This window comes from Theropithecus gelada, chromosome 6 (genome assembly GCF_003255815.1).
Source record: "Theropithecus gelada isolate Dixy chromosome 6, Tgel_1.0, whole genome shotgun sequence".
NCBI classification, from domain to species: Eukaryota; Metazoa; Chordata; class Mammalia; order Primates; family Cercopithecidae; genus Theropithecus; species Theropithecus gelada.
The window spans coordinates 135,841,762-135,858,406 of record NC_037673.1 but is presented as its reverse complement, the minus strand read 5'-3'; the positions used below and the strand labels follow the sequence as shown (position 1 = coordinate 135,858,406).

At 50.7% G+C, this 16,645-nt stretch overlaps 1 protein-coding gene across 2 annotated transcripts in view; it reads left to right on the top strand.

Annotated features, from left to right (window-relative positions):
* Nucleotides 1-8,355: 8,355 nt before the first annotated feature.
* Nucleotides 8,356-16,645, top strand: part of ECSCR (endothelial cell surface expressed chemotaxis and apoptosis regulator) — an 11,145-nt gene continuing 2,855 nt past the window's right edge. For both annotated transcript variants that reach the window (XM_025388823.1, XM_025388822.1), the window contains exons 1-8: nt 8,356-8,482; nt 12,834-12,878; nt 13,210-13,260; nt 13,413-13,472; nt 14,470-14,514; nt 15,552-15,665; nt 16,044-16,142; nt 16,351-16,387. In XM_025388823.1, the coding sequence (XP_025244608.1) occupies nt 8,422-8,482; nt 12,834-12,878; nt 13,210-13,260; nt 13,413-13,472; nt 14,470-14,514; nt 15,552-15,665; nt 16,044-16,142; nt 16,351-16,387 (512 nt within the window). In that variant the 5' untranslated portion in view covers nt 8,356-8,421. The remainder of the gene's footprint in view (nt 8,483-12,833; nt 12,879-13,209; nt 13,261-13,412; nt 13,473-14,469; nt 14,515-15,551; nt 15,666-16,043; nt 16,143-16,350; nt 16,388-16,645) is intronic.

Below are 16,645 nucleotides of genomic sequence, written 5' to 3'. Positions count from 1 at the left end.
AGGCTGAGGTGGGAGGATCACTGAGCACAGGAGGTCAAAGACCATGAGCCATGTTTGTGTCACTACACTCCAGCCTGTGCAACAGAGGGAGACCCCATCTCAAAAAAAATAATAATAATAGAATTTGATGTTTGTTATTCTCACACAAGGCATTGTTTTCCCTTTTTTTCTTTTGGTTTTTATAAATATGAATTCTAGGCCGGGCGTGGTGGCTCAAGCCTGTAATCCCAGCACTTTGGGAGGCCGAGACGGGCGGATCACAAGGTCAGGAGATCGAGACCATCCTGGCTAACATGGTGAAACCCCGTCACTACTAAAAAATACAAAAAACTAGCCGGGCGAAGTGGTGGGTGCCTGTAGTCCCAGCTACTCGGGAGGCTGAGGCGGAGAATGGCGTAAACCCGGGAGGCGGAGCTTGCAGTGAGCTGAGATCCGGCCACTGCACTCCAGCCTGGGCGACAGAGTGAGACTCCATCTCAAAAAATAAAAATAAATAAAAAATAAATAAATAAATAAATATGAACTCTATATTTCTTTGCATTTGCCTGAAGGCAACTTCATTTGAGAGTATGTATGTGTTTTAATGTGTCCAAGTCACAAAAACTGCCCACCAATGTCTCCTCTCTCTAGAGACAGTTTTTTTTAGCCCCGGCTGACTCTGTGGGGCCAACCATCCCTCATTCTGTCTGTTGCTGTGCACTTACCATCCTTCCGTCCAGTCTGGAGAGCTGGAGACACCCTGGGAACTCCCCTCCGCTGGAGTCTTGATCCAGGATGAAGCAGAATGTAGCATCCTGGTTCCCTGTTTCTCAGCCAAGCTGTCCCACATCCTGACATCCAGGGACCCCACTCAGACCTCCAAATTCACTTGAGCCCAGATCCTTGGGCTGCTGACCTGACCTGCAAAGTAAGTGGGACCTATTGCTGGCTGACCTTGAAGTCCCTGGCTGAGCCCCTCCCAACGGGATCAAAGACTCTGCTCATCCTCTGCTTCCCATCTTGGTCCATTTAGACTTCAGCCAGAGGGAATCTGGACTCTGCCATGGGTCCTGAACTTTGGCCACTGCTTTTCACCTCCTGCCTCCTCAAGACACATATGCCATTGCTCTGGCAGATACCTCCACTGGGGCGCCTGTCCTTGTGTCCAAAAGCCCAGTTTTTGATCCTTCTGATAACTACTTCTTTCCTTTCCCTCCCTCATTAATCCTGGATCTATCTCCTAAAGGGCTTCCGAGAGGTGGAACTTCCGGGACCAGACTACAGCCCCAGCCTTCTGTGTCACTTCCCTACCACTGCTGTGAGCTGCCTGCCCATTCCTGCCATCTAAACCTAAACATCTGTTACAGCTTAGGTCAAGCGCGGCCTCCTCTAGGGATGAATTTTTCAGCCCTGTACTTGAGTAATTTGCTTTCTTTTCCTTAAGCCTTACAGCATAATGTTTCTTACACGCTCCTAACATTTGTCACACTTTGTCTTATGTTACAGGTGTGTGGGGGCTCATTTTTCCAGGAACTACGTCTCTCGTTTTTTTGAGACTGAGTCACGTTCTGTCACCCAGGCTGGAGTGAAGTGGCAAAATCTCAGCTCATTGCAACCTCCACCTCCTGGGTTCAAGTGATTCCAGGAGCCATGTCTCATTCCTTGAGAACCATGGGAGTTTCTTTCTTTTTTTTTTTTTTTTTTTTCTGAGATGGAGTCTTGCTCTGTGGCCCAGGCTGGAGTGCAGTGGTGCGATCTCAGCTCACTGCAAGCTCTGCCTCCCGGTCCACGCCATTCTCCTGCCTCAACCTCCCAAGTAGCTGGGACTACTACTGGAGTCCCAGTGGGCACCCGCCACCACACCTGGCTAATTTTTTGTATTTTTTTTTTTTTTAGTAGGGACAGGGTTTCACCATGTTAGCCAGGATGGTCTCGATCTCCTGACCTCGTGATCCGCCCACTCAGCCTTCCAAAGTGCAGGGATTACAGGCGTGAGCCACCACACCCGGCCGGGTTTCTAATAAAGAACAAAAGTTTGCTGATACAAGTGGAACCTGGAGGAATGTACCCTCTCACCCCACAATACATACATATCTGTTCTTAATCCTGGAAGCATAGAGCAAGCAGAGCGTCCTTCACTTGCGGGAGGGCACTTCTGAGCCGTGACAGAATGCTCACTGCCTTGTTCCCGCTGTGTCTTTCTGGATTTTGTTGTCACAGAGCCTCTTAGGTTGGCTGGAGGGGGCTGTAATGATCAAGAATCTGCTCTTACGTCATAGAGAACACATGCCCTGACTTTTGAGGCTCAAGCCCTGCAACCAAAAATAAAGACTCTGGGGTCCTCCCTACCATCACTGTGCTGGGCGGGAGGCGCCTGAGCCAGCTCCAGACACTAGGGTCACTTTTCCTTTCCACCTCTCCAGGGGAGGGTGAAAGTGGCTTTGCTGGCCAGAGGAAGGCAAAGAGCAACCCTTCTTTCACTCCATTGCCACCAAAGGCAGGCAGGCTGAGGAGTCTGCAGAAGGAGCTGAAGGACAGGGGCCTGTGGGAACATCCTGAGCAGGCCAGCGTGGGGTTGCCATGATAGACTCAGGGCAGGTCTGAGAGGCGGCTGACTTTTGAGGTCATTGGAAACTCTGGGCTAGAGTTGGGTAAGTAAGGAGCAAAGGCTGCTTTCCTCTACCACACCCCACTTCTAGCCTTGTAAAAAGCTATAGGTCTGTAAGGAGTGTGAGGTTTCTTTTTAGGGTAATGGAAATGTTATAAAATTGGTTTTATTTGGGATGGGTGAATAACTCTCTAAATATATACAAACCACTGAGGCAGCCGGGTGCGGTGGCTCACGCCTGTAATCCCAGCACTTTGGGAGGCCGAGGCAGGCGGATCACAAGGTCAGGAGATTGAGACCATCCTGGCTAATATGGTGAAACCCCGTCTCTACTAAAAATACAAAAAATTAGCCGGGTGTGGTGGCGGGTGCCTATAGTCCCAGCTACTTGGGAGGCTGAGACAGGAGAATGGTGTGAACCCGGGAGGTGGAGCTTGCAGTGAGCTGAGATCACACCACTGCACTCCAGTCTGGGCGACAGAGAGAGACTCCATCTCAAAGACAAAAAACAAAAACAAAAACAAAAACCACTGAGGCTGGTGTGGTGACTCAGGCCTGTAATCCCAGCATGAGGTGGGTGGATCACCTGAGGTCAGGAGTTTGAGACTAGCCTGGCCAACATGGTGAAACCCTGTCTCTACTAAAAAATACGAAAATTAGCCAGGCTTGTTGACATGTCTGTAATCCCAGCTACTCAGGAAGCTGAGGCAGAATAGCTTGAACCCGGGAGGCAGAGGTTGTAGTGAGCTGAGATTGCGCTGCTGCACTCCAGCCTGGGCAATAGAGGGAGGAGACTGTCTCAAAAAAAAAAAAAAGCCACTGAATTGTGCACTTCAAATGAGGACGGGGGAGAGGGTGAGGAAGGCATCCACATGGTGGGGAAGGAATGGGAGCAGAAATGGGAGCTTGGTTACTGAAAGGGGAGTGATCTAATAAGTAATATTTAAGGATCATGGCAGTCAGAGAAGGGCCTTAGAGACGCTACCCGCTAGCACCAACGAGCACACTGACAATTCAGACCTCGGTTTCTTTCCTTTGAAAACATTTGTTTTTTTTTTTTGAGACAGGGTCTGTGGCCCAGGGTGGAGTGCAGTGGCATGATTTCAGCTCACTGCAGCCTCGACCTCCCAGGCTCAAGTGATCCTCCCACCTCAGCTTTCTGAGTAGCTGGGACTATAGGCTCACACCACCATGCCTGGGTAATTGAAAATTTTTTTTTGTACAGATGATATCTCACTATGTTGCCCAGGCTGATCTCAAACTCCTGAGCTAAATTGATCCTCATGCCTAGGTCTCCCAAATTGTTGGGATTGCAGGCGTGAGCCACTGTGCCCGGCCCTCAGTTTCTAAATACCATTTGCGCCAAAAGGAATGAAGGCCCCTTAAAGAAATAGCTGATTCCAGGGCTGGGGCAGGTGAAGCACAAGGTGTATCCGGAGGCCGGGCGCGGTGGCTCAAGCCTGTAATCCCAGCACTTCGGGAGGCTGAGATGGGTGGATCACTTGAGGCCAGGAGTTTGAGACCAGCCTGGACAACATGGTGAAACCCTGTCACTACTAAAAATAGAAAAATAAGCCAGGCTTGGTGGCATGTGTCTGTGATCCCAGCTACTCAGGAGGCTGAGGCGGGAGAATCACTTGAACCCAGGAGGCGGAGGTTGTAGTGAGCCGAGATCATGCCACTGTACTCCAGCAGCCTGGACAAGAGAACAAGACTCTGTCTGAAAAGAAAAAAAAAACCAAATCTTTGCAGATGTAATTAAGTTAAGAATCCCAGCACTCTGGGAGGCCGAGGGAGGTGGATCACTTGAGCCCAGGAGTTCAAGACCAGCCTGGGCAACATGGCAAAACCCCGTCTCTACAAAACAAAACAAAACAAAGTACAAAAATTAGCCGGGTATAGTGATGTGTGCCTGTAGTTCCAGCTACTCGGGAGGCTGAGGTGGGATGATTGCTTGAGCCTGAGAGGCAGAGGTTGCAGTGAGCCAAGATCTCACCACTGCACTCCAGCCTGGGTGACAGAGCCAGACCCTGTCTCAAAAGAAAAAAAAGGGCCGGGTGTAGTGGCTCACGCCTGTAATCCCAGCATTTTGGGAGGCCAAGGCGGGCGGATCATGAGGTCAGGAGATCAAGACCGTCCTGGCTAACACAGTGAAACCCCGTCTCTACTAAAAATACAAAAAATTAGCCAGGCATGGTGGTGGGCACCTGTAGTCCCAGCTACTTGGGTGGCTGAGGCAAGAGACTGCGGTGAACCCAGGAGGTGGAGCTTGCAGTGAGCTGAGATTGTGCCAGAGCGCCACTGCACTCCAGTCTAGGCGACAGAGCGAGACTCTGTCTCAAAAAAANCAGAAGAGAAGACACAGAGGAAGTGATGTGAAGATGGAGGCGCAGGTGATAATGCTGCACTACAAGTCAAGGGACACCAAGGAATGCTCAACAATCCCCAGAGGCTGAAGGAGACAAAGTATGATTCTCTCCTAGGGCCTTGGGAGCGACTGTGGTGCAGCTGACACCTCAATTTTGACTTCTAACCCCTAGAACTGTGACAGAATAAAGGTCTGAATGTCTATTGTTTTAAGCCACCAGTTTGTGGTAATTCGTTACAGTAGCCACAGGAAACATACAGTGGCAGATACCACTTTATGATTAAAGCAAACCTCCTCAGTAACGGAACAAATCCAAATCATGCACGCCAGGGGCGGTGTGTGCACCAGTAGTCCCAGCTACTCAGGAGGCTGAGGCAGGAGGAGTATGAGGAGTATGAGGAGTACGAGGGGTACGAGGCCAGCCTGTGTGACATAGTGAGACTCGTTCTTGAAAAAAAAAAATAATAATAAAAATAAAAATAGAGCCAGGGCCGGGGCCAGGCGCAGTGGCTCATACCTGTAATCCAAGCACTTTGGGAGGCTGAGGCGGGCAGATCACTAGGTCAAGAGTTCGAGACCAGCCTGGCCAACATGGTGAAACACCATCTCTACTAAAAACACAAAAATTAGCCAGGCATGATGGTGTACACCTGCAATCCTAGCTACTTAGGAGGCTGAAGCAGGAGAATTGCTGGAGCCTGAGAGGCGGAGGTTGCAGTGAGCTGAGATCATGCCACTGCACTCCAGCCTGGGTGACAGAATGAGACTCCATCGCAGAAAAAAAAAAAAAAAAAAATTGAGCCAAGCATTGTGGCTCATGCCTGTAATCCCAACAATTCAGGAGGCTGAGGCAGGAGGGTCACTTGAGCCCAGGAGTTCAAGGCTTCAGTGAGGTGAGATTGCGCCATTGCACTCCAGTCTGGGTGACAGAGCCAGAACCTTCTCTCTTTTTTTTCTCTTTTGAGTCAGGGTCTGGCTCTGTCATCCAGACTGGAGTGCAGTGGCACAATCTTGGCTCACCGCAACCTCTGCCTCCCAGGTTCAAGCCATCCTCCCCATCCCAGCCTCCTGAGTAGCTGGGACTACAGGCAGGTATGGCCAAACCTAGCTAATTTTTCTATTTTTAGCAGAGACAGGGTTTTGCCATGTTGCCCAGGCTCGTCTCAAACTCCTGAGCTCAAGCAATCCTCCCTCCCTGGCCTCCTAAAGTGCTGGATTACAGGCGTGAGCCATCACACCCAGCCCTGAGACTCTGTCTCTTAAAAAAAAGGGAAAAAATCTTGCATTATTTGATAGGATGCAAAGAGAGGGGCTCAACATTGCTTCTTCGACGTCACTGCCAAGATAGATAACCTAAATCTTATCATGAGGAAACATCAGAGAAACCAAAATTAAGAGACCTTCTATAAAATAACTGGACTATAACCTTCAAAAATGTTTAGGTCATGAAAATCAAGGAAAGGCTGAGGTATTCCAGATTGAAGGAGACTGAAGAGACTTTCAATGAGTAATTCTGGACAGGATCCTTTTGCTATAAAGAACATTATTGAAACAACTGCCAAAATTTGAATAGGATCTGAAGATTAGATGATATTAATATATTTATGTTAATTTCCTAATTTTGATGGCTGTATTGTGATTACGTAGGAGACTGTCCCTTGTAGGAAATACACACTAAACTATTCGGGGTGATGGGGCATCCTGTTGACAATTTACTCTGAAACAGTTCAGGGAAAAAAGTTCTGTGTAATGTACTTCCAACTTTTCTTATGACTGCTTCATAATAAAATATTTAAAAAATAAAGAAAAAAGGGCTAGGCATGGTGGCTCATGCCTGTAATCCCGGCACTTTGGGAGACCAACGCAGGAGGATCATTTGAGGTCAGGAGTTCGAGACCAGCCTGGCCAACATGGTGAAACTCTGTCTCTACTAAAAATACAAAAATTAGCCAGACTTGGTGGCATGAGCCTGCAGTCCCAGCTGCGCTGGAGGTTGAGGCATGAAAATGGCTTGAACCCGGGAGGCGGAGGCTGCAGTGAGCAGAGATCTTGCACTGCACTCCAGTATGGGTAACAATGAGAGACTCTGTCTCAAAAAAAAAAAAAAAGGAAAGAAAAAAGGATACCAATCATATAAATGATTGTATATGTATATGCATATTGTCAAAGACTGGAAGGCAAATAGACTGGAAGGAAATTAATAACAATAATGTAATTAATATTAAGGAGGTAGGATTGTTTGTAACATTCCTCTGCTTTCGAATCTTTTTTTTTTTTTTAATTTCAGTGATGGGGTCTCACTCTGATCATAGCTCACTGCAGCCTTGAACTCTTGGGCTCAGGAGGTCCTCTCACCTTAGCCTCATGAGTAGCTAGGACTACAGGCATGCACCACCATGCCTGGCTAATTAATTTTTTTTTTTTTTTTTGTAGAGACAGGGTCTTGCTGTGTTGCCTAGTCTGGTCTCAAACTCCTGGCCTCAAGAAATCCTCTGCCTCAACCTCTCAAAATGCTGGATTGTAGGCATGAGCCACTGTGCAGCCCTGACCTTAAATCTTTTGAGTTTAGTTCAGTAAATATGTGCTGAGGACCTGCTATGTGGCAGGCATTGTGCCAGGTCCAAGGAATACTGAAAAAAGTCACAATGCTGGCTTGTAGTCTGTAAGAAAGAGAATCCTGGGATAAGGATGAGTGCTGCCAGATGCTGAGGACAGGGGACACCTCACCCCAGTGAGGGTGCAGAGGGAGGAGTGTTTCAAATAGGTACTCTTGCTTTTCTATTAATAACAACAATGCCAGGCATGGTGGCACATGCCTGAAGTCCCAGCTACTTGTGAGGCTGAGGCAGGAGGATCACTTGAACCCAGGAGTTTGAGTACAGACTGGGCAATATAGCAAGACCCAATCTCTTTAAAAAAAGTAAAAAAGGAATAATAATCATGCATGTTGGGCCTCTCTGAAAGATGTAGGGAGTCCTATCTGCATTGGGATCCCTGAGGAGGGAGAGGAATGTGGAGAATTCAGAGTCCAGGGAGCATGGGCGGCTGGTGGGCTGGGCTTCCAGGCTGAATCATGAGAAAGAAGAACCTGGTCTAAAACAGTACTGGGCGGGATTGGTGTTAGATTCTAGAAAAAACCCCAGGCGGTCTGTGGTGGAACCTGATGGATCCCTCAGAAGGGAAGAGAATGGGGATGGGGCCAGGTTACCATGGTTGATCATTGTGCATAGGCACTAGAGGCCACGCTGGGCAGGCACAGTTGCTGCTGCAGCCTCACATCCTCATCTGGACATGGCTGAGCAGGGCCCCTGGAGCTGGTCCCAATGTGTTTCCTTCTATTCTTTTGACAGGAAGCTCCTGGAGAGCCAGTCCCCACCCCCACCCCGCCCCAGCTCTCCCTCTCTCTTCTCCACTATGGACAGAGCCTCCACTGAGCTGCTGCCTGCCCGCCACATATCCAGCTGACATGGGCACCGCAGGAGCCATGCAGCTGTGCTGGGTGATCCTGGGCTTCCTCCTGTTCCGAGGTAAGAGGCGCCTGCCACTTTTCCACAGCAATTCCTCTCCGCAGCTGGCCATTCTAGGCGTCAGTCCCTTTCTCAGAATACACATGCTTTCCATCCAGGGACTGTGCCCAGGGGAAATTCCAGAGCCTTTTCATGAAGGGGATCAGTTGGATTGGGGGTCCTGATTACCAGGCAGGGGTAAATGGAGCTATGGTTAAACCCTCTTGTGGGAAATTGCCCTGGGGGAGCTGGGCTCCCCATAGAGGCTGGCCTCCTGAATCGTGGGAGGGAGCTGTGTTCGTGCGAGATCCAGGCCCAAAGCTTCTTCTAGGATGTGCTCAGGCTATTCATGACGCTCATCCTCTGATCTTCGGGAAGGGCTGACGACGGCCACTCTATCAACTGTTCTAAGACAAATCCTCTGCACCTTGGGCTTCACAGGGAATCTGTTCTCTCCTTTCACATGAGGAGTAGCAGCCTAGGAATTCCAAATGTTGATTTTAAACTTAAATCACAGCAAGAGGGACTCAGGTTAGACACAAAGAACTGTTCACCAAGGAGGATGTGCATAACATTCTCACATCCAGGGGCTAGAGGAGATGACCTCCAGAGGAGGCTACACGGAAATGGCACCTCTCCGACAGGCTCTGCCAGCCAATGAGTTGTGAAGCCACTCATAGGGGTCCTGGCATCAGGGAGCAGTTGCTGGGAATCATGATGAGTCCAGGACATTTTGACTCACAGGGCAGCAACTTCCCTTTGACCATCTCTGCCCTGCCCCCACCTCACCCTCTACAAGTCCTCTGTGCTCAAAGCAGCAGAAAGAGTGCGCAAGAGGGTTCGGATGGGGAGGGGTGGTGGCCCCCCATCGGTGGTGGGTAAGAGGCCTGAGTACCAGAACACTGCCTCCTGGAGAGGTCAGGCATTTCTCTAAAAGCCCATGGGCTGGAGGACAAAACTCTGATTGTCTCCATCCCCTTCTACCCCCTCCATGACAGAGTCACAGTTCTCGGGCTGGGGGTCTAGGCTGTTGTGGAAACTGCAGGTGAGGCTCATGAGGTGGCATTTCCACAGGCCTAGACTTTTCCCAGCCTCCCTACACACTGTTTTCTCCAGGCAAGTGCCAGGGCTCTCAAATGCCCTGTGTCAGCTCTACCTAAGCCGCTATCACTGCCCCCCTGAGTTTCCTAACCTCTCATCCTGAAGTGTGCAGAGCACTTCCTGGCTCCTTCATCTTGATGGACTGAGGAATCCTGAGCACATTCAGGCCCATAAAGGGACTTGACTATGGATACTCAGAGGCAGGGCAGACTTGAGACCTGGAGGATTTGAGAGAATGGGGCAAAAACAAAAGTGTCTGGTCTTCATTGAGCTTGTCAGTACTGCGTTAAGTGCTTCATATGCATTTTCTTTCCCTCATAACAATTTGCGAGGTACTAATACCACTTGCATTTTACTTAGTTATTTTTGAGACAGGGTCGCTCCATTGCCCAGGCCAGAGTGCAGTGGCGTGATCATGGCTCACTGCAGCCTTGACCTCCTGGGCTCAAGCAATCCTCCTGCCTTAGCCTGCTGTGTAGCTGGGGGCTACAGGCACAAGCCACCACACCTGGCTAATTTTTGTATTTTTTTGAAGAGCAAGGTTTTACCATGTTGCCCAGGCTGGTCACTTGCACTTGAAAGAAAACTGAGTCCTAGGCCAGACAGCAACAATGCCAGGACTTGAACTCAGGCTTGCCGGGCTCCATTAACACCCACGATTTTAACTACTAAACTATGCTTCTGAGGAAAATGGGGAGGGGTGCGTGTGGAGATAAGACTAGAAGGGGATAACGCAGACAGGATTAGAGAGGGGAAACCAGGGAAATCAGAAATTCCTGTGGCTAGAGCTCTTTGGGCGTCTGTAGGCCCCGTGGTCAGAGACACCCTCTGCTGTAGACACAGATGCTCGCTAAGTCCCTCCCCTACTCACAGAGGAATCTTTGTTGGTGACAAGAAGTTTGGGTAGTGGGAGGGGCAAGAGGCAAGGAAAGAGCAGGCTAGTGGGTCTTGAAGCTTGTGACTCTGGAACTCCTCCTAAGCCACTGAATAGTTTTCTTTCTAGATAAATGCAGAAGGGCAGTTCCTTGTGCCTTCCCACCAAAAATTAAGTTATAACCTTACAGCATTTAGATAGTACATTAGGCCGGGCATGGTGGCTCACGCCTGTAATCCCAGCACTTTGGGAGGCTGAGGCAGATGGATCACCTGAGGTCAGGAGTTTGAGACCAGCCTGGCCAACATGGTGAAACCCCATCTCTATTAAAAATATAAAAATTAGCCGGGCATGGTGGCAGGCGCCTGTAATCCCAGCTACTCAGGAGGCTGAGGCAGGAGAATCCCTTGAGCCCAGGAGGCGGAGGTTGCAGTGAGCTGAGATCGTGCCACTGCACTCCAGCCTGGGTGACCAAGAGAGAAACTGTCTCAAAAAAAGAAAAAAAAAGTACATTAGATATGCTGGATTAGTAACTGATAGATGTTTTCAGGTCATGCCTTGGGTTAAAAAGATTCTCCCAGGGTCATCCCCAGCTAGAAAGGGTTTTCTCTAGCCTGGGCTTCCTGTAAATTTTAACTCCCCTCTTGACCATCCTCCTCCCCGCAACAAGGGAGTGGGACTCTCAGAAATGGTGATCTAGAAAAACATGGCCCAGGGTTTGGTAATTTTACACTTGGAAACAATTAATTCTACACTATCCAAATGATAGAGCCATGGAGGAAGGCAGTGGCTTAAGGAAAATAAGCACAGCAGCAGGCTGCTACAGGCAGGGGTGGACCCCTGGCACCCAGCCGCCTCTGTCCACCCAGGCCTGGGCTAAATGCTCCCCTGATGCTGAGAGGCCAAGGGAGCAGCAGAGCCAGGCCAGGGGCTTCAGTCCCCACTCAAACAGAGGGACGGGAACCCAGTTGGGTGGCTCCACTTCCCCACGTTGTTTTCCTTTCACATTGTTCACAGGTTTCAAGAATGATTTCATTGTGGAAAATGAGCAAATACAACCTGACCTTTCAGGTTCCACATACACAGCAGGACACACACAGCGGCACATGAGCATGCACTCACTTTTGCACAGAGCCCCGCAGACACACTTGTACATACAAAAAAGCCACTGAGGGCTTCTGGCTGGGGACTCTTGGTGACTGACCCCTCTCTGGGTTTGGTCAATAACAACCATGTCCTATGTATCCTCTGCCTGTAAAAGTGAATGGGTTGCTCATGCTAGAGCTTCCCTGCCTCCTATATATACCTCAGAACTTACTTCCTGCACAGGCCCCTACCTCCAGCCAAGATACAAGCCCTAATTCCCATCCCCATCTCACTCACCTTCCCATCTCTCAGCCCCTTCCCTGGGGGCAGGACTAGGGTGACAGTAGCTTAGGGTAAACATTAGCCTACGGACCTGGAGTCCTGGGCCCTTCCTTGTCAAGGTGTGACAGGTCCTCTGTCCTTCCTTAGAAATGTCACTAGTTTAAAATAACCTTCCCCTGACCCTGCATCACATTGGTAAAATGCCCATGTTAGATTGAAGAGACAGGGAAGGACTTCGGGACCCTGAGCCATGGGGTGGTGGTGATGTTGCTATTGAGTCACAGTCTCGGAGGAAGCCAGCACCGTGAGCCACAGCCCGCACCCTTTAGCCCTCTGCCTAGTGTGTCTGCCTTCTAGCATGGTAGGCTTAGAAAGCCAAAAGGGTTTTTTCTGTTTTCTTTTCTTTTTTTTTTTTGAGGGATGGAGTCTCACTTTGTTGCCCAGGCTGGAGTGCAATGGCACGATCTCAGCTCACTGCAACCTCCACCTCCCGGGTTCAAGTGATTCTCATTTCTCAGCCTCCCAAGCAGCTGGTATTACAGGTGTGCACCATCAGGCCAGCTAATTTTTGTATTTTTAGTAGAGGCAGGGTTTCACCATGTTGGCCGAGCTAGTCTTGAACTCCTGACCTCACGTGATCCACCCACCTTGGCCTCCTTAAGTGCTGGGATTACAGGCCTGAACCGCCGCACCTGGACAGTGTTTTCTTTTCTTTTCTTTTGTTGAGATAGGGTCTCTGTCTGTTGCCCAGGCTGGAGTGCAGTGGTGCAATCATAGCTTGCTGAAGCCAGCCTCACCCTTCTGGGCTCAAACAATCCTCCCACTTCAGCCTCCTGAGTAGATAGGACTCCAGGTGTGCACTACTATGCCTGAAGAATTAAAAAAACAAAACAAAAAAAAAACCTTTTTAAAGAGACAGGGTCTTGCTATGTTGCCCAGGCTGGGCCAGAAGGCTTTCTGAGGGTTCCTCTCTAGGCTCTGTGCTAGGCAGGGGACTTACCAAGCTATGTGTTTTGCTTTCTCTTGCAGGCCACAGCTCCCAGCCCACAATGACCCAAACCTCTAGCTCTCAGGGTAAGACCAAACATGGCTCTACTCCAGCATGTAGGCCTAGGAACTTAGGAAGGGTGAGAGGAGCTCTATGCCAATTTAGCCTTAACCTCAGGGGGCTGGGACTGTGGCTGGAGCAGGAGCTCTCAGGACTCACCAAAGCTGAGCTCATCTAAGAATTTTTTTTTTCAGCCTGGCCGAGTCTAATGTGCCTTGAAATAAAAAAGAGGTGAATGGTTGGGAGTGAGGGGTGGGGAATGGGGTAGGGAGAAAGACACACAGATCTAGGGAAGAAGAGAGGGAGATGGAACAGTGGGAGGCCGTGCACCCCTCAGCCTCAGATGATCTGTTTCAGGAGGCCTCGGCAGTCTAAGTCCGACCACAGAGCCAGTTTCTTCCAACCCAGGTGAGTGAGTGCGGTTACTGAGGTCCCGGCTCCTGCCCCACATCCATTCATTCAGACCTGCTTGGAGCCCAGGGGTTCTTGGATGGGCGAGGGAGTGTGGTGTCACTAAACTTGCCCTACCTCCCACTCACCAACTGCTTCTGTCCTTGCAGGATACATCCCTTCCTCAGAGGCTAACAGCCCAAGCCATATGGCCAGCACCGGTACGCCAGGTACTGTGTCATTCAGACTGCAAACGCCATCCAGGGAGGGCCCAGTGAGGACCCCGACACAGTTTCTGCTCTAAAAGAGAATATAGACCGGGGCGAGGGAGAACAGACAAGGAAACAGAACCTCACATTGATGATGACATGCAGGGTGAGAAGGGCTGCGGTGGGCACAAGCAGAAGTGTGGGAGCCCAGGCACATGTCAGTCACTTCGGACTTGGGGGCCAGGGATGACTCCCAGAAGCGGCTTCTGAAGCCAAGCCGAGAAGGGGTCAGCTGAGCACGTGGAGGCTGTGGGATGGAGGGTAGTGGGGCTTATTCCAGGCAGAGGGAACTGCCCAGAGGTGAACAAGAGAATGGCCCCTTCTGGAACTGGAAGCAGGAAAGAAGAGGAAGATTTTGGACTGAAGAGCCCTCCCGGTGCACAGGCCGGCCAAGGCCCTGAGCAGGCCCACATGTGCTTCCTCATTCACAGCAGCTACAAAGAAGGCTGCGCAGGCCCCCATGGCACCCAGTAAACCCGTGACGCCGAGGGCAGGCACTGCGGATGGGCTCTTCCTGACCTGGCTGGGCCTAACTTGGGCCCAGCCACAGATGCACACATCAGGACTTGTTGAGTGCCCAAGGCGAGGGGCAGCGGTGAAAAACACTGGGTTCCATCTGGATGGGTTCCTTCTGCCCTCCTCAGGAGGCCACAGAGGTCAGGACCGACATCAGTGGCACCCTGGCTCAGGAAAGAAAGAGGCTTGGTGGGGCATAGAGGCAGAAACTTGGGCCTGGTCACAATGAAGGTAAAAGGAGCTTAGACTTGAGACTGAGAAAGGCATAGCCAGAGAGGAGAGGGAGGGGAAGGATACCCCAAAATGAAGGAAAAGGAAGGCAGAAAAGGCCGGGAAAGGGCTAGAGTCCTCTCAGGCAGGGAAGATTGGCCTTTGCTTAGCAGTGAGGGAGAAGAGCTGCTGGGGGATGCCCCCATCTTGGTCATGCTGTTTCATGGTGCAGGTGCAGGTGTCCCCAGCAGTGGAAGAGGCGGAGGCACAAGCAGAGGTATGTCCTGCTGCGCTCACCCTGAAGAGCAGTGGGCAGGAGATGTCTGTGACCCTTTCTCTCATCTTATCTCTTGGCTCTCAGATTTTTTATTCTCCCAGACTTATTTGGGAAGGGGGAGTGAGGAGGGATAAGGAAGTGGAACAGCAATTGGGCCTGAAGTATGATGTGTTGAGGAGGGAAGACACAGGTGACATAGCACCTTTTTTGTTGTTGAGAAGGAGTCTTGTTCTGTCATCCAGGCTGGAGTGCAGTGGTGCGATCCCGGCTCTCTGCAACCTCTGCCTCCTGAGTAGCTGGGATTACAGGCATGTGCCATCAGACCTAGCTAGTTTTTTTGTTTTGTTTTGTTTTGAGACAGAGTCTTGCTCTGTCACTCAGACTGGAGTGCAGTGGCACAATCTTGCCTCACTGCAATCCCTGCCTCCCGGGTTCAAGCAATTCTCCTGCCTCAGTCACCTGGCTAGCTGGGACTACAGGCACGCGTCACCATGCCTGGGTAATTATGTATTTTTAGTAGAGATGGGATTTCACCATATTGCCAGGTTGGTCTCAAATTCCTGACCTCATGGTCTGCCCACCTTGGCCTCCCAAAGTGCTGGGATTACAGGCGTGAGCCACTGTGCCCGATTTTTTTTTTTTTTTTTTTTTAATTTTTAAGAGAGATGGGGTTTTACCATTTTGGCCAGGCTGGTCTCAAACTCCTGACTTCAAGTGATCCACCTGTCTCAGCTGCCTAAGGTACTGGGATTACAGGCATGAGCCACTGCACCAGGCCAGCATAGCACTTTTTAAGAGAGTCGGAAACCTTTGCCCTTAACAGGCAGCCTGGTTTGTTGGAGCCTTGCCTGAGCAGAAACGTTCCTCCCACCTCAACCCTGGCACAACACAGACGGCTCTATTTTGCCCAGTCTGACCTCATAGCTCTGCAGCATAACGTCCGGTCCTTCCCTAGGAGGAAGCGGGAGGGAAGCTAGCTCTCTCTGATAGGCTGTGTCAGTCCCCTTCACTGATGCCCCAACCCCACTCCATTTTAGACACATTTCAAAATGTTCCCCCCAATTCAACCACCATGAGCCTGAGCATGAGGGAAGATGTGACCATCCTGCCCAGCCCCACGTCAGAGACTGTGCTCACTGTGGCTGCATTTGGTGAGAGCGGGAGGAGAAGGTGGGACATAGAAGGGAACCCCACCCCTGGAATTGACCTGGACTCTAGGTCTGGAAACGCAAGTTCAAATTTCACCCATTTGTTCCAGGAGGTTCTGGCTTATGAGGAAGACCCTTGTGGGAGGGGGGCTCCTGCCCCTCCAGTCCACTCTTCTTAGTTGTGCTGGGTTCCATGTTCTCAGGGGGATGGAGAGGGGGCGGCAGGCTGAGAGCTCACCTGTTCAGCAGAGAAGTGGAACTCACTGTGCTCCTGGAGCCTGTCTACAAAGTACTCAGCTGGGAAGGGAATGCCAGACTCTTGTTGGCCCCCGTTTTGTCGCCCCGACTGGCCCCCTTCACCCCATTCTTTTCTCTGTTCAGGTGTTATCAGCTTCATTGTCATCCTGGTGGTTGTTGTGATTGTCCTAGTCGGTGTGGTCAGCCTGAGGTTCAAGTGTCGGAAGAGCAAGGAGTCTGAAGGTGCGTACCCTGCCCTCAGGGACCCTTTTCCCCTCTGCTGGCAGACCCAGGGCTAGAGCCCCAGCTCACACCAGCCTGCATCTGGGGGAAGGAATGGCACATGAGTGCCTCTCCATGAGCGGGAGGGTCCCCAGGTGGGCTTTGAGAGGAAGGCTGGACTTGTGAGTTACAGCATGTGAGCCCCAATCCGTGCCTTTGGCTTTTACAGATCCCCAGAAACCTGGGAGTTCAGGGCTGTCTGAAAGGTAAGAACGTCAGAAGCATCTTCTATCTGACACCCAGATCCCAACTCCCAGAGGGAACTCACACTTCCCGCCTTCCACACGCACACACCCACACCCCCACACATCACACACACACCCACACACCTCAAACCCACCACACACCCTACACCTCACTACACACACCCAAACACCACACACCACACACATTATACACATCGCACACACACACACACCTCAAACCCACCACACACCCTACACCTCACTACACACACCCACACA